At 42.0% G+C, this 23,322-nt stretch overlaps 2 protein-coding genes and 1 pseudogene across 6 annotated transcripts in view; all 3 read left to right on the top strand.

Annotated features, from left to right (window-relative positions):
* The window catches only part of AGBL4 (ATP/GTP binding protein like 4), a 1,510,388-nt gene that overhangs the window by 1,223,260 nt on the left and 263,806 nt on the right, over positions 1-23,322 (top strand). The gene's annotated exons all lie outside the window — the stretch shown is intronic.
* LOC104673972 lies at positions 1,528-2,322 on the top strand (annotated as a pseudogene).
* The window catches only part of BEND5 (BEN domain containing 5), a 50,545-nt gene continuing 44,954 nt past the window's right edge, over positions 17,732-23,322 (top strand). The window contains exon 1 of one of the 2 annotated variants that reach the window (XM_030942937.1): positions 17,732-18,133. In XM_030942937.1, the coding sequence (XP_030798797.1) occupies positions 17,908-18,133 (226 nt within the window). In that variant the 5' untranslated portion in view covers positions 17,732-17,907. The remainder of the gene's footprint in view (positions 18,134-23,322) is intronic. The other variant, XM_030942938.1, reaches the window with a different exon arrangement.

Raw genomic sequence — 23,322 nt, 5'->3', positions numbered from 1 at the left:
ATTCTCTCACTGATGACTTTATACCCACTTTGAAAAGGCATTGAGGCTGACTAGATAACCTAAACAGCTTAAAAGAGTGTGCTTAGAGATAATAATGTTATTACATTTAATTCAGGCACCCCCTTCAATGTCAGTCATTCCCCTTTATAAGCTACTACTACCTTGTGTAAGGTACCTAACTTTTTGTTTATCAATGGGTGGCAAGCAGTCAATGGAGTTGCTGTAAAGATTAAAATGAGAGAACATAAGTAAAAGAGCCAGGCATATATTAGATTCTTAATAAATTCACATCTCCTTCCCCTTCTTGCCAGGAGCCGAAATTTTCTTTCTCCCAGCAGGTGCCGAAGTCTTGAGTCTGAGGGCCAAAGGGGCTGGACTTAGAGAGAAAAGAGAGGTATTTCAGGAAGTACCTGACATGGATAAACCTCAGGATAATACCATCTGTCTCTTAGGTGATTTTTGTTTTTTTTTATTTTTGGGGTCCTGCTATAAGAGGGCTTTAGATTTAATATGTGAAATGAAAGTTCAGACTAAATGTTAAATTGAGGATGGGGGAGTTTGTGAGAGAGATGCTCTTCGTGTTATGAAAAGGATCCTTTATGTTATCATAAAGTTTCTTTAAATATGTGCTCCCCTGGTACAATTAAGCATTTGTTTACAGATCATTAATTATCTGACAAAGAGGCTTAGCTGGAAGGAATGTGTCCTAGAGACACAGCTGAAGAATTCAGAACTTGTGCCAAGTGAGAAGCCATCAGAACCAGAGACAGTAAAGCTCAAAAATGATTGTGTAAATCAGAGATGAAAAGGAAGTCAATTACCAAGAGTTGGTCATGCGGACACTCAGAGATTTTTAGCTAGGCTACATGGGTAGGTAGTGGGGCCATTCATCAAGTCAGAGAAAGCAAAAGGAGAACATGTATGGACTATGAATGGGGGTAAAAAGAGTGGTCTAGTTCAATTTGGGATATTTTGAATAGAAGGTGTCTGTAGGACATCAAGGTGAAGAAGGGGGTCTAGAAGGCAGATGAATATTACCAACATACTCCAGCAATACTTAAATATTTGTAGTTTCCTAAAAATTTAAAAACTAGTTCACACTTTTCTGCTTCTACACTAGGCTCTGTAGCCTGAGTGATGTCTTTCCCTCTGTACTTTCCCACACCTGCTAAGCTTCTACTCATCCTTGAGGTATCAGCTCTAACTATCCTCTTTGGGAAACCTTCCCTAGCTTCCTCAGGCAGACATGGACTGTCTGTCCTTTTCCTGGACAAACTACTTCTACTTACACATACCTCCATGAGTATCGAGGCTCACAAGATTTCCTGGCTTAACCAAGATTACTTAATTTAATAAATGTAATAGGCACAGCTCAGGGAACTCATTTAAGTGTTACATCATTTATTCTGTTGGAATTATTGCATTTGCTCCCTTGCATATCTCCCAAGTCTATTGGTTTCCTAAGGACACCACAAACTGTGTCACTTAAAACAATAGAAATTGCCTTTCGGCTCTCTGATCAGCGCCATGGTGGTTGGCAAGAACAAGTGCCTTACGAAAGGCAGCAAAAAGGGAGCCAAGAAGAAAATGGTTGATCCATTTTCTAAGAAAGATTGGTATGATGTGAAAGCACCTAATATGTTCAATATAAGAAATATTGGAAAGACGCTCATCACCAGGACCCAAGGAACCAAAATTGCATCTGATGGTCTCAAGGGTCGTGTGTTTGAAGTGAGTCTTGCTGATTTGCAGAATGATGAAATTGCATTTAGAAAATTCAAGCTGATTACTGAAGATGTTCATGGCAAAAACTGCCTGACTAACTTCCATGGCATGGATCTTACCCTTGACAAAATGTGTTCCATGGTCAAAAAGTGGCAGAAAATGACTGAAGCTCATGTTGATGTCAAGACTACCGATGGTTACGTGCTTCGTCTGTTCCGTGTTGGTTTTACTAAAAAACGCAACAATCAGATACGGAAGACCTCTTATGCTCAGCACCAACAGGTCCGCCAAATCCGGAAGAAGATGATGGAAATCATGACCTGAGAGGTGCAGACAAATGACTTGAAAGAAGTGGTCAATAAATTGATTCCAGACAGCATTGGAAAAGATATAGAAAAGTCTTGCCAATCTATTTATCCTCTCCATGATGTCTTCGTTAGAAAAGTAAAAATGCTGAAGAAGCCCAAGTTTGAATTGGGAAAGCTCATGGAGCTTCATGGTGAAGGCATTAGTTCTGGAAAAGCCACTAGGGACAAGACAGGTGCTAAAGTTGAACAAGCTGATGGATATGAACCACCAGTCCAAGAATCTGTTTAAAGTTCAGATTTCAATTAGTGTCAAATAAAAAGTGCTATTTGTGAAAAAAACAAAAAACAAAAAAAAAAAAACAAAAAAAAAAAAACAGAAATTTGTGTTCTCACTGTTGTAGAGGATACAAGTCCAAAATCAAGGTGTTGGCAGAGCTGGGCTCCCTCTGAGATTCTAGGTAGAATCCTTCCTTGTCTTTATCTAGTTTCTGATGGTGGCCATCAATCCTTTGGTGTTCCTTAGTTTGCTTGCAGCTGCATTACTTCAATCTCTGCCTCTGTCATCATATGGCATTCCTCCTATGTGTCTCTGTCTTCATATGGTATTTTTCTCATCTTATAAGACACAAGTTATATAGAACTAGGGCCTAGCCTAATGACCTCATCTTAACTTGATTATATCTGCAAAGACCTTAATTTCAAATAAAGTCACATTAACAAATTCTGGGGGTTAGGACTGCAACATATCTTTTTAGGGACACAGTGAAATCCATAACACCCATTAAAAATTATTTCCTGCAGGATAAGGACCATTTCTTGTTTGTTTCTATCCCAGCACTTAGAGTCTGGCACAGATAAGGTGGCTCAGGAAATGTTTTTTGGATGATTGACCATAAAACCTGCTTTCCAAATCAAACTATTTTTATGTTTTATGAACATCAGTGCCTACTATATGCAAAGATCTGAGATAGATGCCTTATGCTCTTTTATTTAATTTTTATCAAATGCCCTAATTTTATCTCCATGTCCAACAAATGAGAAAATTTAACAAGTTAAGTGACTTACTCAAATATGCACAGCTAATGGGCTGTAGAGCTGAGATTTAAACCCAGATTTTTCTGATTTCAAAGCTCAGATCTCTCCACTATGTTCTACTGCCTTTTCTCTTACCTCTGTTTTAGTAAAGTCTCTTTGTAAGTTCAGACTACCTCAGCTATGCTTAGGGCAACCCCCAAAATGGGTTGGGTTCATTCTTTGGCTCATGTGTTAGAGAATTAACAGAACCCCTTGATGGGGATGGGGGAATGGAGGGTAGTAGTGGGGAGGGCAGCATGGAAATGGTAGCAGGACTGCAGATAGACTCCAAGGAGAAGGTGATTTAGAGAAGAGAATTAATTGGTCCTCTCCCACCCCCCTCCTCAGCTAAAAGGCTTCTTCTAAGGCTAAACCTGGAAAATGCTGACATATGTTTATTTAAGACTAGGTAAGCTAATGCCCTGAGGATGAATGAGATTACCTTTTACTGAAGGCTCTTCATTGTAATCAAGGGAATGCAGAGCAATGGAGGACAGCGAAAAGGCCCACTAGAAGCTGAGCTTCATTATTAATTTGGTCATGTGTTAATCAGTTTTGTGCTGCTATAATAAAATACCACAGACTAGGTAATTTGTAAACAACATGAGCTTATTTGGCTCATGGTTCTGGAGGCTGGGAAGTTGAGGGGCTACATCTGGTGAGGGCTTTCTTGCTGTGTCATAGCATGGTGGAAGGCATCACATGGTGAGACAGATGAGAGAGATGAGAGAGAGGGACAAGCTCACTTTTTTTTTTTCTTCAGATACAAGGTCTTGCAATGTTGCCCAGGCTGGTCTTGAACCTGGACTCAATCCATCCTCTGCCTCAGACTTCCAAGTAGTTGGGACTACAGGCTTGTGCCACTGCGCCCAGCTCAAACTCCTTTTTATAACAAACTCACTCTTACAGTAATGAGCTCACTTCTGAGATAATGATATTAATTCATTCATGAGGGCAGAACCCTTATGATCTAATCACCTCTTAAATGTCTCACCTCTCTACACTGTTGTCCTCGAGATTAAGTTTCCAACCCATGAACTTTGAGGGACACATTCAAACCATAGCAGTCAATGACAAACTCTTTGACTTGGGGGACATCATCATCCTTCTGGCCTCAGTTTTGTCATCTCTAGAATGAGAGGTTTGATATATAAGTTCTCTGAGGTCACTAGTCTTGGTTTCCTCCTTCTGTAGAATCTGTTTCTGTTTCATAACTCTATTTTAAGGTGTTTATCACATTGCCAAAAAAAAAGGGAAAAAAGAACCTCCAGGATGAAATTTTTCTATGCCAAGGAAAAGATTTTTTTCCCCTTTTTTGCATGTGAAACTCTGCCTTTCTTCATTTGTATCTGTCTTTTCATTCTGGTAACCCTCACAAGTTTTCTCAGTGGCAACAGGCACTCTCTGGCATGACCGACCCTTCCTTTTCTTTATACCAAAGAGAAGGCTTTGCTCGTAAAGTTAAAAACACATGAATAGTGCTGGTAAATCTGTTATGTGCTCTTGCTGTGACTTGTCCAAACAAAGAGATGGAAGAGAAAAGGGTGCACAGGTCCAAATTGTTTAGCTTGGGGGCAGTTTTGCAGTCCTCTTGCCAAATGTAAGCGTAGTGATTTCACTTCCTACTCTGCTTTCAGCTTCTTGAAAATGTGCAGGCCCTAAGTGAATGTTTTCTGACAGACTCTTTCTTCCTTGGATAGGCACTGAACATCTTAAGTGAAAAAATATACCTCATTATTTATGCAGTTCATGTCTGCCTCCACCTAGGAAGTGGTAAGAGTCAGAGAGTTTTGAACATTTTATCTTTTAATGTCACTGCAGCAGAAATGGGTTGGCTTGGGAAAGACAATGTTCCTCTTGCCAACAGTCCCTGTCCCAGCTGTCTCCTGAGTTGGTGAGTCTAGCTGCCAGAGGACCTTAAAGTTCTTCCCATGACTTGGAGTTAGTGAGCTTAATGTATATGTCTCCCTCCATTTCCTTTCATAAGTCTTCTTTATGTCTTGTCCCTAAGGAATCAGGAAACAGGATTTGGATTTTCCATTCGAGTACCCCTTACTATACCCAGACCTTTAGTGCTATCAAACATATCTGCAGCATGGCTCATGCCTGTAATCCCAGCACTTTGGGAGGCCAAGGTGGGCAGATCACAAGGTCAGGAGATCAAGACCATCCTGGCTAACACGGTGAAACCCCGTCTCTACTAAAAATACAAAAAACTTAGCCGGGCATGGTGGTGGGTGCCTGTAGTCCCAGCTACTCAAGAGGCTGAGGCAGGAGAATGGCATGAACCTGGGAGGCGGAGCTTGCAGTGAGCCGAGATCAGGCCACTGCACTCCAACCTGGGTAACAGAGCGAGACTCCGTCTCAAAATATATATATATCCACAGCAAGAATAGTACAGCCTCCCACATTCTATGTGAAGTTGGTGATGGGAATTAACACACCCAGTGGATGGCAAGCAGTGTTCCAAGACCACTGGAGGCAACATAGCAGAGTGAGACCCATATGGACTTCATACCAGGTTTGAATCTAGTGTGTGACTTGGACCTTCATTCTCCCTCTCTGAACCTCAGTTGCTATATCCATAAAATAGCGATAACAACAATCACTTCCCAAGTTTATTATCAGAATTGCATGTCAAGCACCTAGCATCACTGGGGATCAAGTAAGGGGTTCAATAGATTTTAGTCCTCTTCTTTGTCTCTTCCATATATATATATATATATATATATATATATATATATATATATATATATAATTTCATTTACTGCATTCAAAAATCCTAAAATATGCATTTCATTTTCCCATTTATAGATGGGGGAAACTGTCTGTCTGATTCTCTACTGTATCCCAAGCATTAATCAGAGATTCTGGCACATTATAAGCCCTCACCAAATAGTTAAATAGTAAATAAATGAATGAACAAATAAGACAGTCTTAGAGGAGTTAAGAATCTTGCCTACATTTTCACAGTTAGTGTCCCAGATGAATTAGGACATAAGGCAGGGCATCACAGAAAAATTCATGCAAGGAGACCAGAAGAGAACCCAGAAATGGAAACAGAAAGGCATAACATAGTTCATCCTTTTTTATGATTGAGAACACTGTGTTTCACAATTCTGAAGCCATGTTTTAAATATATAATATCTGAACATGATTTTTAAAACAGACAATAAAACCCCAAACTCAGCTTAAGTCCTAAAATTTATAAAAGCACAAACCTTAGTAAGATTCCAGCTTTCTTAAACAAGGCAGACTGCCTTCATTGGCCAGGAAGGGATGGTGGGTGGCATATCTACAGTAATACTGCTCAGCCTTCAGGGAGGAGGAAAATCCTTCCCCAAAAATGAACTGGCTCCAAGAACCCATCCTTGTCATTATCCTGTGACCTCCTGAAAGGAAAGAGTAATAGAAACTGTCTCAGAAAGAATGAAAAAGGCAACTGGTAGTTTCTGGAACCTACTGTGTGAGAGGCACTGTGTCTGCTATACACTTTACATGCGTTGTCTCAGTTAGACATGAAAACCTTGTAAGGATCTCTTTGACAGTTGAAAAACCTGAAACTGAGAGTCATAGATTTTCCTAAGGTCTCACAGTACCTTGGTGATAAAGCAGTAATTGAGTGCAAATCTGAGTTAAAAGCCTGTGCACTTTTCACTTTTCGTATTGCCATATACCTTTCGTGACATACTACCTCTCCAGAATGGGTCCCAGAGCCAGTAACAGAGCTTAGTGATTGGAGCCATTTGATGGCCCAGCAATGTGGCCAAATATGTTAGCAGGGTGGGAGGTAGGGTCCTTTGCAGTTACCTACTGGACCCACCAGTTGAGATAAACCTTCCCTTGGCCACTATCCAGAGTCCCATGCACCTTTGTGTGTCTTTCTCTTATCCATCCTTCTGTTAGCAAAAAAAAAAATGCCTCACCCTTAACTGATTATCTCTTTCTCCTCTATTCTTGCCATTTCTTTTCCATGATAATAAAGATGGGGAAGTGGGGTTTTAGTATTCTGCACCCCAATACATCCCCCACCAGCATTAAAAGAATCTATGAAAAGAACTATCAAAAGAAAATGTATCATATGTTGTATATATGAGTCAGTTTTTCATTGTAATATAAAAACTTAGAGGGAAAGGACTTTTTTATATTGGTTGGCATTAATAAGTATTCCTTTTGTGCTACTAAATAAAGAAATTTGTGTTAGTAAATGAAAGAAAGCCATCTTTATCCTGTGGATTGGATCTAGTACATTCCCACCTACCACGACATAGAATGAAGATATAAATGAACTCCAGGGTGCTTGTTGGGACATTTGTATGACAGTGCCTGCCGGGATCTCACCTGGACCAATAGGGGTCATCTGGACATCCCTAGAGAACTTGTATATGACCCTTTGAGGATGAATGTTTCATCATCTCCCCATCCTGACCAGAAGAGCACAAATCCTGTCAATGAGGCTAGAGAGTCAGACTCAGTGGGAGCCAGAATTGGGGCAGAAGTCCATAGCTGGGGCTCTAGGGTCAAATGGCCTGGGTTTTAATCCTGTGTCTACTATATATTCCTGTGTGACCTTGGGAAAATTACCCAACATCCCTATGCCTTGTTTCCTCACCTTTAAAATGAGGCTAATAATAATAGTACCTACTGTCCAGGACTACTTTAAGGATTAAATGAAAAATGTACATAAAGCCTAGCACAAGGCAAGCATTCCTTAAATGTTTGCTGCTATTATCTCTATTCTTATTCTTATTCCTCTAATCAATAATAGGGAAAGAAAACACCTTTGCGGGGTATTGGGGGAGGCTGACATTTTTCACAGAGGTATCTCTGACTGGAGCTATCCAATCGTCTCTTTTTTTGGCTCAAATAATCCTCCACTCTTCCCCTGCAGTAAGAGGTGATTACCAACAAGTTCTAATGCCTTGGCCATCAGCAGAGGATATATGACAGTAGAAATCTACTTGAACAGTTGGTAAGCTCAAAGAGCTTAAAAAATGCAGACTCAGGCATAAGAAAGCCATGATTTAAGAAACCACAGATAATGTAGTCAAATCTTCAATATTTACAAAATCATTAGCTACTTAAGACATGAATGATTGGAATGGTAGATACTGGACTTTCCCGTAGGGTCTAATTCTCAGATTTCTAGGTAGGGATTCAAGCATCTAGGAAAAAGGGCACAGGGATTAAATCCCATAGTCATTTCAGCTCCTTGTTGCTTCAGGAAACTCTGAGGCAAGGCCTATATCAAAACAGCCATCACAACCCAAGTTTTGAATCAAAGAAACCCAGGTTGAAGTCTTTTCCATGTAACTATAAACAATTTCTATGACTTCTCTAAGTCTTCGTTTCCTCATCAGAAAAATGGAGATAATAATAATACTGACTTAATGGGATATTTTGAAAAGATTAAAAGAACTAAATATGTAAAGCAGTTAGTACAGTTCCTATCGTGGAAATCAATAATCATTAGTCCTGTTTTCATTTCTCTCCTCTGATTTTGTGTTGAATTTATGGTGTGGTTAGGAGACATTCTTAAGAAAACAGAGTTCACAGTTTGCTGTATACTTCTGAGATGACTTAACCTTCTGAATGAATGTTCTCCTTTATGCCTTTGACTCAGAATGGTAACCTAGAGTTGTCTTTTTTTTTTTTTTTTTTAAGTCTAGGGGTACACTCTGGCCCTATGAGGACTTGTGAAGGGCAGGCATTTTGAACCACCAGGTGCTTGGGATGAGCAGAGTTGATAACCAGAAAACGAACACGGTCTTTAAAGGAAGGTTGCCCTATTGTCTCAAAAATGATGTTGGAATCATCAGAAGACTAGAATGAGGCAGGGTTCTCCTTAACTAAGTAGGAGATTAGAGAGTCAGTGACTTCCAGCCAACAACAGCAGGATAAAAAGAACTCTAGCCTTGTGGAATGAGGCAGAATCACCATCTTGTTTCCTGGAAGGCCCATAGACTGTGTCAATGAGGTTCCTGCTACTATGATGTTAGTATTAGTATGTGACCACCATGTGTGACTGTCAACTTAACTATTTTTCTTCTGTGTACATCATTTTCCTATTTATTTCCATTTTGTTCTCTCCTCGTATTTGGAAAACCATTTTGAAAATGTTAACCTATCCAGTGGTTGCTAAGGGAAAATGGGAAATAGGCTTTTATTGATGTTTCAGTTAGATTGTAGGAGCCAGACATGGTGGAAACACAGAAACACAGAGAAGAAAATGAGACTTAAAGGGACAGAATATGGCCCTTGGTACACCTGTTGCCTCTCTGGGTGGGGGGGGGGTTCTCTAGGGTCTGCCTTTCAGACATGCACCCATTCAACAAGTGTTTGTTTAGGGTTTCTCATGGGCCAGGCTAGGCACAAAGATGCAACAGTGAAGAAAACAGATGTGGTCACTTCTCTAATGGAGCTTTGATCTATAGGCAGAGATAGACCATAATAGAATAAACATATAATTACATACTATGATACACTCCATGAAGAAAACTGTAAGAAGCCATGAAAGTGTGTAAGAAGGACTGGAGCTAGTCTATGGAGGGGGATGGGAGGAGTTAGGGAGGACTTTCCTGAGGAAGTGACATTTCACTTGAAAAATTACAGAATGAGTTAATTTAATAAAGGGAACCAGAGGCAACTTCTCAAACTAGTTGGCCCCTAATTGAAATTCATAATTTCAAGAAGTGACTTGCATTTTTCCAAGGTAGGTCAATCTTTTCGTTTCTTTTTCAAAACGAATTCAAATGTTGTTTCTTTGTGACAATTGTTTTCTATTAATAAATTTCTTTTCATCTTTAACCACTGGGAATCCATTTGCTTTTTGTTGCTTATGCAGAGTATATACTATACTACTAGTAAAATGCGGGGATTCAGATAATTTGTTTGACCAATGATTTCCATTTGTGACCCACATGAGATCATAGGATAGGTGAGATCTGAATGGTTGAATTTGACTGTAGTTTGTCTGAACTGAACTTCAAGCCAATATGCACATCTGCAAGGCTTCAGATTGCTATAAACACTTCTATACTTTACATTTTATATAATGCATAGAAGTTTTTATTTCTTCTCTTAAAAAAATGCTCAACAAAGTCTGTTTGAAAGAATGAATGGCCCGAAACACAGTATTTCAGAAGTATTTGCTACAGGTTTGGGCAAGCCCTGTGGCCTCAGAGGCTCTTGAACATTTGAAATTAGAGAACTTCTTTAGTGACTGTGACCCATGACCAAAGAGTTTTATTGAAGGGGATAGCATTTGGCGGGAATCATTCTAGGATGCTTGTTGGATTATCATCAGCATTGTTCAGTTTGTTGTATTCAATTTGATTCAGTAAAAATTTATTGGACACCCCCACTCTGTGTCAGAGTGGGGATAAGTGTTCTCATAATTATAACTATAATAATTATTATGATTATAACAGTAACAGCAACTGTAATTTACTGAGAACTCACCACAGTGTCAGGCACTGGGCCAAGCATTTTACATAGATTATCTCATTTAATCCTCATAACATCTCTGTGAAGTTGAATTAATATTCTTATGAAGAAAGTGATGCTTGAAGAGATTAAGAAACTTACCCAAGGCCACACCATAAGGATAGACCTTACTTGTCAGACCAGGATTTGACCCAGAGCCTAAGACTAAATATACTGTTTTCTTATTACATTGGCATGTCATTTTTCAGGTGAAGAAATCATAGCTCAGAGATGCTAAGTGACTTGCTCAAGGTTAGATGACATTTAGAAGCCCTGTATATTTTTCCTGAAAATAGTAATATTTATGACTTGTTGAGAATTTCCTGTGTGCTTGGCATGTTACTTTAAGATCTTCTAACTCAGAAGTGTTCAACTTTGTCTCATGTTAGAATACTCTGGGAATTAAAAAAAAAAAAAAATCAATGCCTAGGCCCCATTCCAGACCAACTGAATCAGGGTCTCGGGGGATAGGACCTGGGAATGGAATATTTTTTAATTCCCAAGGTGATCCTAATACACAGAAAGGGTGGAAAATTCTTGGCCCAAGTCTCACAACACCTTCACAGGTGAGAAAGCTGAGGCTCATGGAGGTGAACTGTCTTGCCTAAAGTTACAGCAAAGATGTAACAAAGTCAGGTTTTAACCACTGGTCTGATTCCTAAGCCCATATTTCCTTGGCCCTCCAATCTGTCATCTACTTGACAAGTTTACATTCCCTCCAAGTCTCACCTGGATAACTTATCCAGGTGATGTTCATTGGCCTTTAAGCCTATACTCAGTATGCAACTCCTCTCTTTCCTTCCTTCTCTGTCTCCATTGCTATTCTCCTCCCAGTCCAAAATCCCACAAGCAGACTCAATCAGACTTCATTAGCAGGAGTGCATATGAATCAGTTGGGTTGAGGCCCCTGCTTTAGGGTATCACTACACAGCTCAGGATAATGCCCACTATAGGCCTCCCAGGAGCTCCAGATCCTCCTGGCCATGTATCAACATTCCTTCCTTGAATCAACCTGAGAAGACAGGGGCCCTCAACACAGCAATTTACTTTTTTGCAGCACAGCAAATTACTTTTCTGGGCAAAATAGGAAAATTTTAAACATGTAAAAGGCCATAAGACAACATGAAAAAATCTTAAATGCATATTGTTAAGTGAAAGAAGCCAATCTGAAAGGGCTACATAGTGTATGATTCCAACTATATGGCATTCTGGAAAAGGTAAAACTATGGAGACAATAAAAAGATCAGTGGTTGCCAGGGTTGGAGCTGCTGAGATGGGCTAAATAGGTGGAACACAGAGGATTTTTAGGACAGTGAAGTTAGTCTGTATGATACCATAATGGTGGATACATGTTATTATACTTTTGTCCTAAGCCATAGAATGTACACCACCAAGAGTGAACTCAAATGTAAACTATGGACTTCGGGTAATGATGATGTGTCAATGTAGGTTCATCAGTTGCAACAAATGTACCACTCTAGTGGGGGATGTTGGTATTAAGGAGGCTATTCCTGTGTGGGTGATAGGAGGTATGAAGGCAATTTCTGTACTTGCCTCTTAATTTTACTATGAACCTGAAACTACTATTTCAAAAGTCTTTTAAAAATGTAAAAAGCAGAGACTTGAAAAGTCAAATCAAACATCACAGGGAAAAAAAGGCAAAATCATGAAAAAATGTGGTCAATCATTAGCAGAGAGGTTGAAAAGACACGCTCCAATTGCTTTAAAAATTTACAAAACCCAGGTCTCCTTAAAAATAGTTTTGCAAAGTACATTGAGAATTCCATGCAGTAATATGAAACATAAGTCCCACTGCTGCCACTGAACATGCTTCAGCTGGCTAAACCGAAGGAGCCCGACATTAACCCAAGGCTCTGCAAAACTCAACAGGAAAGTGCAGTGGAGATGCAGTTGCAAAGCTGCCCCAGATGTGTACATTTTCTGCTCCATTAAAATGATTTGGATGAGAGGCAAAGTACATTTGGCCCACAGAAAAAGAGAGTTGGGGGAGGGGTGAGACAGGACAGTCAGCCTCTTCGCAGGCCTCTGTCTCCCCAGACTTGCGTTCCCTCCAATCCTTCGCCACAAGGTTTCTAGAACAAACTGTCTAAAATTCAAATATAACCACAAGCCTTCCAGGGCTCCCCAGAGCCAAACTGCTTTGCCATAGTTCTCCATTTTCTCAACTCTATCATGGGTTTAATAACACCCACTTCAAGAATTTGGTGTGAAATAACTGAGATCATGTATACACAGCACCTGGCATGCATGATTTATAAGCTTTAGAGAAAAAGTAGGTATTACAATTATCATCACTGAAACCAGGTCATATGAGGAGAGACAGGTGAAGGAAACGAAGATGTTTGGGCAGAAGACAAAGAGCTGGGAAACAGGATTCCAAGTTTTACCATGTCTGAAGGGCAGGTGTGAGAGTCTTGGTCAATCTAGTAAGGCTGCCACAAGGTTAAAGATTCTACCTCAATGCAAGTAAGAAAGACCTTTGCAACACCTGGTAATGTGTAAAAGTTAAGTGGAGCTAGTAAGCTTCCTGGCATTATAACTGTATAAAAGGTGTTCTAGATGCCTATTTGGCAGAAATACTGAAGAGAGGATTCAACAATGATTTGGTTAAACTTGAAGTTTGCAATTGCCTCTTTAAGTCTGAAATCTGTATTTAAATTATCTTTGCTTACCAGTCAATGAATCATCAATATCTTGAGTATCTGGTATGTGTAAAGTCCAGGGCTTTGGTGTCCAGGTCAAAGTACTCTTGCTCAGTTTTCACTAGGGTGGAAGAGGCACACTATGGCACATAGTAGGTTTTCCATTAAGCTGTATCCATAGACTGAATGTGTGAGTCACACAGGAAGATGAAACTGATGTCTTTCTGGTGCCGTCCAAGGGTATCTCTTTGAGCATCCCGTGCCAGTCATGACTACTCCAGAATCTGTTCTGTGGATCTATGAAAAATGCATTTTGATTTGTGTTTACTTTGTCAGCATCCAGTCCATTGTTTGTTATTTTCCCCTTTCTAGGTTCTCGGAAAATGGAACTGCCTCCTTATAAGAATGATTTACACTGACATGGGTAGGGAATTTGAACCTGAGGGTGCAGTGATATTTAATATGTTCATGAATGCATCTGTCTTACGAGGGGTAGAATCGATGTTCTGTCCTACGATCACTGGGAATGGGAAAGGCAGAATTGGGATTCAGCTTCAACTCTTAAAAAGGGGAACAGGTTTTGCAGAAGCTCTTTAGTTTAATTAGATCCCACGTGTGAATTTTGGCTTTTGTTGCCACTGCTTTTGGTGTTTTAGTTATGAAGTCTTTGCCCATGCCTATGTCCTGAATGGTATTACCTAGGTTTTCTTCTAGGGTTTTAATGGTTTTAGGTCTTACATTTAAGTCTTCAATCCATCTTGCGTTAATTTTTGTATAAGGTGTAAGGAGGGGGTCCGGTTTCAGTTTTCTGCATATGGCTAGCTAGTTTTCCTAATACCGTTTATTAAATAGGGACTCCTTTCCCCATTGCTTGTTTTTGTCAGATTTGTCAAAGATCAGTTGGTTGTAGATGTGTGGCATTATTTCTGAGGCCTCTGTTCTGTTCCATTGGTCTATATATCTGTTTTGGTACCAGTACCATGCTGTTTGGGTTACTGTAGCCTTGCAGTATGGTTTGAAGTCAGATAGCATGATGCCTCCAGTTTTGTTCTTTTTGCTTAGGATTGTGTTGGCTATACGGGCTCTTTTTTGGTTCCATATGAAATTTAAAGTAGCTTTTTCTAATTCTGTGAAGAAAGTCAGTGGTAGCTTGATGGGGATAGCATTGAATCTTTAAATTACTTTAGGCAATATGACCATTTTCACAATATTGATTCTTCCTATCCATGAGCATGGAATGTTTTTCCATTTGTTTGTGTCCTATTCTCACTCATAAGTGGGAGGTGAACAATGAGAACACATAGATATGGGAAGGAGAACACACCAGGGCCTGTAGAGGGGTGGGGTGCTAGGGGACGAGGGGAGGGATAGCATTAGGAGAAATACCTAACGTAGTTGATGGGTTGATGGGTGTAGCAAACCACCATGGCACATGTAAACCTACGTAACAAACCTGCACGTTTTGCACATGTATACCAGAACTTAAAGTATAATAATAATAATAATAATAATAATAATAATAAAGGCCGGGCACGGTGGCTCACATCTGAAATCCCAGCACTTTGGGAAGCTGAGGCAGGCGGATTGCCTGAGGTCAGGAGTTCAGGACCAGTCTGACCGACATGGGGAAACCTCATCTCTACTAAAAATACAAAAATTAGCCGGGCACGGTGGCAGGTACCTGTAGTCCCAGCTACTCGGGAGGCTGAGGGAGAAGAATCGCTTGAACCCGGGAGGTGGAAGTGGCAGTGAGACGAGACCAGGCCATGGCACTCCAGCCTAGGCAACAAGAGCAAAACTCTGTCTCAAAAAAAAAAAAAGGAACAGACTTTCAAGAAAAAATGTGCAAGAGGTTTGTTATTCATGCTGTCTTTATGTCTTTCTTTAATACGTTTGTTTTATAAACATTTACTCCTCAGCCCTGTGCTAGGTACCTGGGATGCTAAAGTTACTCAGCCTTTGCCTCCCCTCAAAGAGCTCTTATTCTAGTGAAGGAAGATAAAAAGTGCTGTGACAAAATATTGTAGTAGAAAGAGATGAGCTATGCTTGAGAAGTGTGGGTGGTTGGGGAAGACTTCACAAAGGCAATGACATTTGAGCTGATTTTCAGGGTAAGTTGAGGAAGGAAGAACTTCCCAGGATGAAGGCAGAAAAAGCACAAAAGCTTGGGACCTGCTAAAACATGCTGTCTTGGGAAATGTCAAATAGTTTAGGTGTCTGGAGTGTACTGTGTCTGGGAAGGTAGTAAGAGATGAGATTGGGAATGTTTTGCGGTCACCCCCACTTAGATGCAGAGAGGAGGTTGGCCATGGGCTACTTGAAATCATTTTGGGAACACAGTCCGGAGCTTCAAGGACTTATGTTAAATACGGCCAATTCTGCATGATCCATCTTGTGAATTATCAGAAGTCTTGCTGAACATTACTTCCCCTTGACCACTATAGGAATGTATTCTTAAAAACTCATTGAAGATCAGTCCAAAGAAATAATAATCATGAGAGTAAATGTGCTGGAACAACTCAGAGTGGCTCCTCTTTTTTCCACAAGCTTGTAGGGCAAGATAAGACCAACAGCTGCCTCAGGACAAGTGGTGATCATTTTTGGCTGGTACCACATAACCAGTGGGTTGGTTTAAAAAAATTTCTACTGACCTACACATTTGGATATGAGAGCTGTATGTTGATGGGATTCACTTATATAATGCGCTCTCTATATCACAGTGAAATAAATATCTGCTTCATTGTTAGTGCAGATGATGTGAAATGTGAGCACAGTGCTTTGATTTTATAATGTTTAATGTTTTCTGATTATAGAGTAATAAAACATTGTGGATAATAGTTACACACACACACACAATGAATACAAGGAAAAACAAAATCATCTACCACTACTAAGAAACTAAGAAAATCACTGTTGACATTTTGGTGCACTTATTTTGTTTTTTTCTTACAGCTAAAGTTTATTAAAATGAATTTTAAAAAATATAACATTTAATTGAGTCCAACACCTTCATTAAGCATTCCTCTATGACAATACTTTTCTCATTATACTGTCATTACTTGCTTATACTTCTTTAATACTCCTAGACTAGATTGTAAAAGTTGTGAGGATGGGAAAGGTATGTTATTCATACAGTTACCTAATTTTGGCACAGGAACCCAAAACTGAGATTCAAGTTCTGGTACACTGACTTTGCAAAGCCCAAGAATCTAGGTGTTTATCTTTTCATCTCTACCACCAGCACCTGGCCCAGAATCTGGCAGGTGGTGTAAACTCAGTGAATATTGGTGGTTTGAATAAAGAAATGAATGAACGGATGGATGGATGGATGGATGGATGGGTGAATATGGGTTTTTATTTATTCTTCTTTACCCAAAATTCATTAACTCCCTCTCAAGTGCCAGGTCTGGCTAGGCAACAGAAATATAACTAGCCATATTTGGTAAGAAACCCACCCCCTCAGAGGCATCCTTGTGAAGGTACTGACCTCCTCTGATGTGGGATAGGGTTCCTATGAGTACAGAGCCCAATCAGCCCCCTTTGGCTGGTCCTCATGGCTTGTCTTGGAGGGGACCCAAGCCCCTCCAGGCTCTCTTTGACAAAAGACAGAGCAAAGACTGCTATTCCATGGAGTACTATTCCTGTACTCCTCAAAGTGCTCCAGAAATCCCTAGCCTTGGGCCTGTATTACCCAGAGCGCTCCTCAACTCCCTCCACGATTCCAACTTGTCCCTGCTCAGTGGTGGGCATGCTGTGGAGAGGGTACCTCAATGGAGAAAGACTACAGAAGAGAGGGGCGCCACTGCTCCCTCAGATGAGAGCAGCCCTTGACAAACCTTCCACCACTCCAGCCAGCTGGCACAACTGGAAATCCCAGATAAGCCCCAGTTCTGGTCAGAACTGGTTTGGCAGCTCTAGGGGAAATTTTCTGTCTGACTGACCCTTCCCACAGCGGGAGCTGGCCGTTTTGCAAAACAAAACAAACAAACAAAAAGAAAGAAAGCGAAGAAAAGGCGGGGCCAAACTAAGGGGCTGGGAAGGAGGGGGTAGGAGGCGGGGGATGCGGGTAGGGTGGCTAAATTTAAAACACTCCAAACTTCTGCTGGCTTCCAAGTTTACACTTTGAGATTCAAACAAGATTGCCCCCACCCCTATCCCGCATTCTTTCTCTCATACACTTCTCTCCTTGGCAATGCAGTTTTGTTGCAAGGCAATTTGGCAGCGCGATTGTTGAAGCAATATAATCCTGCCCGCAGCGCACCTTTTAATCAATACATTTTTTCCTGCAATGCTCTTGGTATTATTTTTATTGCAACTGAATCTCTGAGCCCTTTTCCCTCCCCGTTCGAATCGCGCTCCGGCTGTGATTGCTCGGGTCTGACTTTGCAAGTGGCAGTGCGCTTCCAAACCCCCCTCATCCGCCCCTCGTCCCCCTTTCCCCCCTCCCTCCCTTTTCCGCGCCCAGGCGAGAGCAGCCGATTGGCAGAACGGTGCTTTCAGGAACAATAACAGTGGGGGGAGCCTGGGTCCTGGGGAGCCGCCCCCGCCCCCTACAGCACCGCAGCGAGGCTCGCGCCCCCCGCCGGATCCCCACCTCCGCGCCCGCCCCGCGGGCTGAGCGGCCCGACCGGGGCCCGCCCCCGGCGCCCACCATGTACGCCTTTGTGCGGTTCTTGGAGGACAACGTCTGCTACGCGCTGCCCGTGTCGTGCGTGCGCGACTTCAGCCCCCGCTCGCGGCTGGATTTTGACAACCAGAAGGTGTACGCCGTGTACCGGGGCCCGGAGGAACTGGGCGCCGGGCCCGAGAGCCCCCCGCGCGCCCCCCGCGACTGGGGCGCGCTGTTGCTGCACAAGGCCCAGATCTTGGCGCTAGCAGGTGAGCAAGCGGGCGGGGAGGGACAGTGGGACCCGGGCGGGGGCTGGGACCCCGGGAGGGGCTGGGGGCTGGGGCGGAGGGGAGTGGGGGGAGCCACTGCTTGCTCCTTCCTGCCTGCTTCTCCCGTCCTCTGGGCATTTCGTTTGGGAACGGGGTTTCTCTAAGAGGCCAGGCCAGTTAAAAAGACCGGATGGTCCCCTTTGTCTTCCCCGCTTCCCCGAAGCTCCCGCGCTGTCAGTCCGTCTTCATCTCTTCATCTGTGTCTGTCCTCCTCTTTCTGATTCTTTGTGTTTTCTTCGTTCCTTCACTTTCCCTTTTTCTCCCTACCTGTTTGTACCGTCATTTATCTCTCACCTTCTCTTTACCTCTCTACCAGTTCCTTCCCTCTGTTCTTTTCTGTCTCCTTAAGTTTCTCAAGCTGTCTGTCTCTCTCCCTTTAAGGCCGTTGGTACCTCCTTGGAGTAAGGAGCAAGAAGGATATTGTCAGATCTTCTAGGTAGGAGTCCCTCCTCACAGAGGGAAGCTATGACATCCTTGTCCCATCCGGACCAGCATTGGACAGGATGAGGAGGCCTTGAACCTCAGTGCACTGGGCGCCACACCACACTCTCCTGCCCCTCCCTGGCCAGGTGGCAGAGGTAAGGAGGTAGAGGCCCTAAGGCATCCCTCAGCCTCCACACCCCTCTCTGAATCTCCTATAAGGCTCCCTGAATGAGAGAGCTGAGGGCCAGGAGGGAGTTTCTGGGTCAGAATAACACTGGACCTCTCATCCCTACTCTGCCACGGCCCTGAGAGATGGGCTAAGGCAACTGGTCTCATCTCCATTTCATAGATAAGGGTACTGAGGTTCAGTTGGTGATAGGGAAAGAAACCAGCCCTTTATATGCTCCAGTTCTTCCTGCCATGCTGAGACTCCTTTTCCTTTGTAAAGAGAACACAGCTGGCCCTCTTTCCCAGCTAGTTCCAGGAAGTTTGAGTCTAGACAAGCAAGGAAGGGGGAAGTATCATCTCCAGTTTGGGGAGCAGCCTTTTTAGCTGCTGCTGGTAAGGAGAATGAACCTTAAAGTGGGCAAATAGTCACCCTGCCTTCTACCAGAAAGAACACCGAGGGTTAGGAACTGAATGAAGATGTTTTGTAATTTTGAGACCTTCTCTATTTTTTTTCAAGTTTCTTTGCTTCCTCACATTTAGCCTAAAAGATGAACCCAGCATTCTCTCAACTCATAGAGACTTGCCCAGGGTCTCATGGCAAGTTAGCTCAGTCTCACGACTCGTGACTGGTTCCTTTCCACCACCTCATTTTGCCTGTGGAAAATAGGTTTGCAGAAGTTGAAGAATGGAAGGACTGGAAACTGACCAGCAGCACTGGAACCCTTTGTGACAGGCTCTATCCATACCACCTCCATGATAAGCCCTGGCACACAGGAGTGTAGGCCCACCCGCTGCCAGACACCTAGGGCCAAAGAAACTGAGGGAAGGGAAGCAGATTTTAGAAAAGGGAACCATTCATAGCTGATTAAGTTTTATTTTGTTTGCTTACTTGCCTTTAATTACCTGAGGGAAGGGATTAGGAATTTATTTCCGAAGATGATAGGCTTGAGGAAGTTATAACTAGGTTGTAACCTTAGCTTCCCTTTTGCTAGAAGAAAAAGCATGCGTGGTTTTTGATGATTGTATTGTACTCCTAGATCTGGAAGAGTCCTAGGAGAGTAGAAGTGATGTGTTAAAGAGAGTCAGTGATAAGTGTCAGTGTGTAATGGCTGTTTTCCTCTCTTGGAGATGGTTTCATTCATCTCCTCATTCATTCAGCAAACATACATATAAACTGTGCTTGACTCTTCAGGCACCGCAGAGAGGCCACTTAGGCAGATGGCAGCTTCCACCAGCTCTGATTTTGAAATCGAGGCAAGTCCTCAGAAGCAAGATACATGTAGCTGTTGGTCTGAGAACCATGAATTTTGAACCTGTAAACTGTTCATCCTCCAAGTTAGAATGTTGATAAATCTGTGAGGTTATTTAAAAAACCCAAGCATCATTTGGAAACTGGCAGACTAGGTTCAAAGAAGTGTGCCAGTTTGAATGAGTTGAAAAACACTTCCCTTACCTCTCTTCAGTTTTTTTCTTGGGAGGAGAAAGGGGAAAAAAAGACAACAACTTGAAGTTGGCCAAACCACATTTTGAATTTCAATCTCCTGGGTACCCACTGTCCTGGGTAGAGACCTGATCAAAGGGCCAGGGTGAGTTCGGGAATTCATTTACCTCCTATGTATCTTCAAACCCCTTCTTGACTTAAACTTGGTGGCCCTGAGAATTGCTTGCAGTGACTTCAAAGAGCTCATCTGGCATCTCCTATATGTAAATACCACTGTGCTGTGGTACCAGGTGTGAGGAGGAAACCCCTCAGGTGGGAAGCAGAGGTGGCTTTATGTTTGTGGATTAGCGATTAAGTAATTAATTAATCTCTCTGACACCAATAGAATGGTTTCCAAGGTAGTTTCAGCACAGCTTTCTGGCTTTTGGTGAGAAGTATGTTGCTATACTGAGTGTTGGCCCAAGCCAACCCAGAGCTGTCTTGAAGTATACTTCTCATACTCAGGAAATGTCAAAGCCGACTGCTGTGGAACTTTACATTTTACTTCCCATAGTAGTTGGTTTATACCACTACTTATCGAATTACAATCCCAGTTCAAGGAAAAATAAAACCCCTTCTTTCCTGACAGTCTTGCTATATGCCTATGCATTATCTCTGTTAGTCCTCTAAGTGACATTTTGGTAGGTATTGCTGTGGTTAGTATTTCCATTTCATAGATGAGGACACCGAAGCTCAGAGACTTGCCTATAGCCACACAGCTAATAAATGGCAAGGCTGGAATTGGAACACAGGTCTTCCAGTGCCAGGCCCCCACTTGGCAGTCTCCTTTGTAAAGTAGCCGATGTTCCCATCAGCTACACAGCATGATTTGGAAGGAGTGAAAGGAAATGGAAAAACTGTCCATGAAGCTTACAGCTCAAGGCAAGTTTTCAAGCCAGAGTATAATTTTAGTTTCTGAGTTTTCAAGCCCATTCTGCTCTTTCTGTATTACCAACCTCCCTCTTACACAGCACACACAGCTGTCCTATCTCTTCAGTTGGCATTTGCTTGAATAAATCTTCGCTAAGGCTGTCCCTCTCGGAGGGTCCACATAACTCAAAGTTTGACTCACCTTTGACCTCTGTTCTCTCTTTACTCTCATTTATTTGCCAAGCAGGTTGTGAAAGTGAGAACTACTCATTTGGAGAGCTCACCATCATCTAACTGCAATTCAGCCTGCTACTGGGCTCATAGTGTTGAATGTTTTTTTTTTTTTTTTTTTTTTTTTTTTTTTTTTTTTTTTTTTTTTTTTTTTTTTTTTTTTTTAGGAGGCTCAAACTGGTGTCTCTGTGCCTAGAGCGCTAAAATTCTAAGTTGTAATGAGATCACTTGGACTCGGGAAGGGGAACATCACACACTGGGGTCTATCATGGGGAGGGGGGAGGGGGGAGGAGGGAGGGATTGCATTGGGGAGTTATACATGATATAAATGATGAATTGATGGGTGCTGACGAGTTGATGGGTGCAGCACACCAACATGGCATAAGTTTACATATGTAACAAACCTGCACGTTATGCACATGTACCCTAGAACTTAAAGTATAATAAAAAAAAAAAAAAAAAAAAAAAAAAAAAAAAAAAGAAAAAATGAATCCAAAAAATAGTTAAACCTTTCATGCATCTAAATTGCATCAGAAAGTAATGTATCTAATAAAATTCTACATTTTCCCCATATGAAATTAATGATAAGAATTAAATAGCCTTTTAAAAAGTTAAAAAAAAAAAAAAAAAAAAAAAAAAAAAAAAAAAAAAATTCTAAGTTGTTCTATTTAGGCACCTGTGCTCTGTTACTGTTGTTTGAATGTGCTAAATTTTTTTTGTTGTCAGATGTCTCCTTACTGCTTTCTGTATACCAGGCCCAGTGCTGTATTAAGTGAATATACCAATGCACTTATGCATCTCAGGTACTGTGATTGAAATGACAGCATGACCCGGGGTGGCAGGTATTGACTTTTCTTGTCCTGCTATGTAGGATTTCTGTGGGGGAGGGAATGATGGAAAAGAAATGGGTATCATCCTCAGGGAGTGTGTAATTTGGGGGCCTCAAAGTAAGTGCTAAAGAAAGGTAGAAGCCAGGCACTGGGGGAACACAGAGAATGGACCAGTTCAAGGTGGGCTTGGCAGTTTATCTTTTAAGTTTTTCTTTTCCAGCTCCACCATCACTGCCTGCATTCAGGCCAGCATCAGCTCTTATCTAAACCAGTGAAGCAGTCTTCTAATTGATTACCCTGTCTCTGATCTATTTTCCCAATTGCTTTTAGAATAATCTTCTAAAACACAGTCTTAGTTGACTGCTCTCATTAGAACCTTCCGCATCTCCCTATTGCCTACTGAATAAAGTTTTAGTTTCTTAGCCTGGCATTCATAGCCCTCCTTAGACCAGCTCTATCCCCAGCCCCACCTTACTTCTCCAGCCTCACTCTCTCTTCCCCCTTCCCTGAGACCTTTGGTATTTCTAACTCTTCTGTGAACACACTCTCTTGCACTCCTTTGAGCCAGCCAGGATGGATTAATCATTGTCTGATATGGGGCCTCTGCCCACCAGGAGCTCACCTTCAGGTGGGCAAGGTAGACATGTGACAGACGTTTGTGGTCCAGCCCCCTCCGCCTGTGATAAAGGAATAGACAAAGTACATTGGGAGCACCTTGCTTCAGTGGCATTCCCTATTCCTTCCTCTGCCCCCAAGAGAGACTCTCCCCCTCCTCAGAACTCTTTACACTTTGCTTTTGCCTTGCTTATGGATTGTAGCATTTTATGTCTTGTTTTTATTAGTCACGAATGTGCCTCTCTTCCTGCCTGACAGGGAACTCCTCTAGGACAGGGGCCTGGCTTCCTTGTGCCCAGCACATAGTCTACACTGGTGTGCCCATGTTGAACTCATGAACTTGGGGAAGACAGGTGCATTTTTGTGCTTGAGGAGAGGGAAATAGTGGAGATAGGAACCTCTGCAGCAGCAACTTGTTTTTCAGAACAGAAACCTGCAGTGGGATTTTAAGTTTTCATTCAACTTTGTTCATCTGGAAAAAGTCAGCATTCTTTATCACTCCCTCAACTAGC

Source organism: Rhinopithecus roxellana, chromosome 12 (genome assembly GCF_007565055.1).
Source record: "Rhinopithecus roxellana isolate Shanxi Qingling chromosome 12, ASM756505v1, whole genome shotgun sequence".
Lineage (NCBI taxonomy): Eukaryota > Metazoa > Chordata > Mammalia > Primates > Cercopithecidae > Rhinopithecus > Rhinopithecus roxellana.
This window is presented reverse-complemented; position numbering and strand designations above follow the sequence as displayed.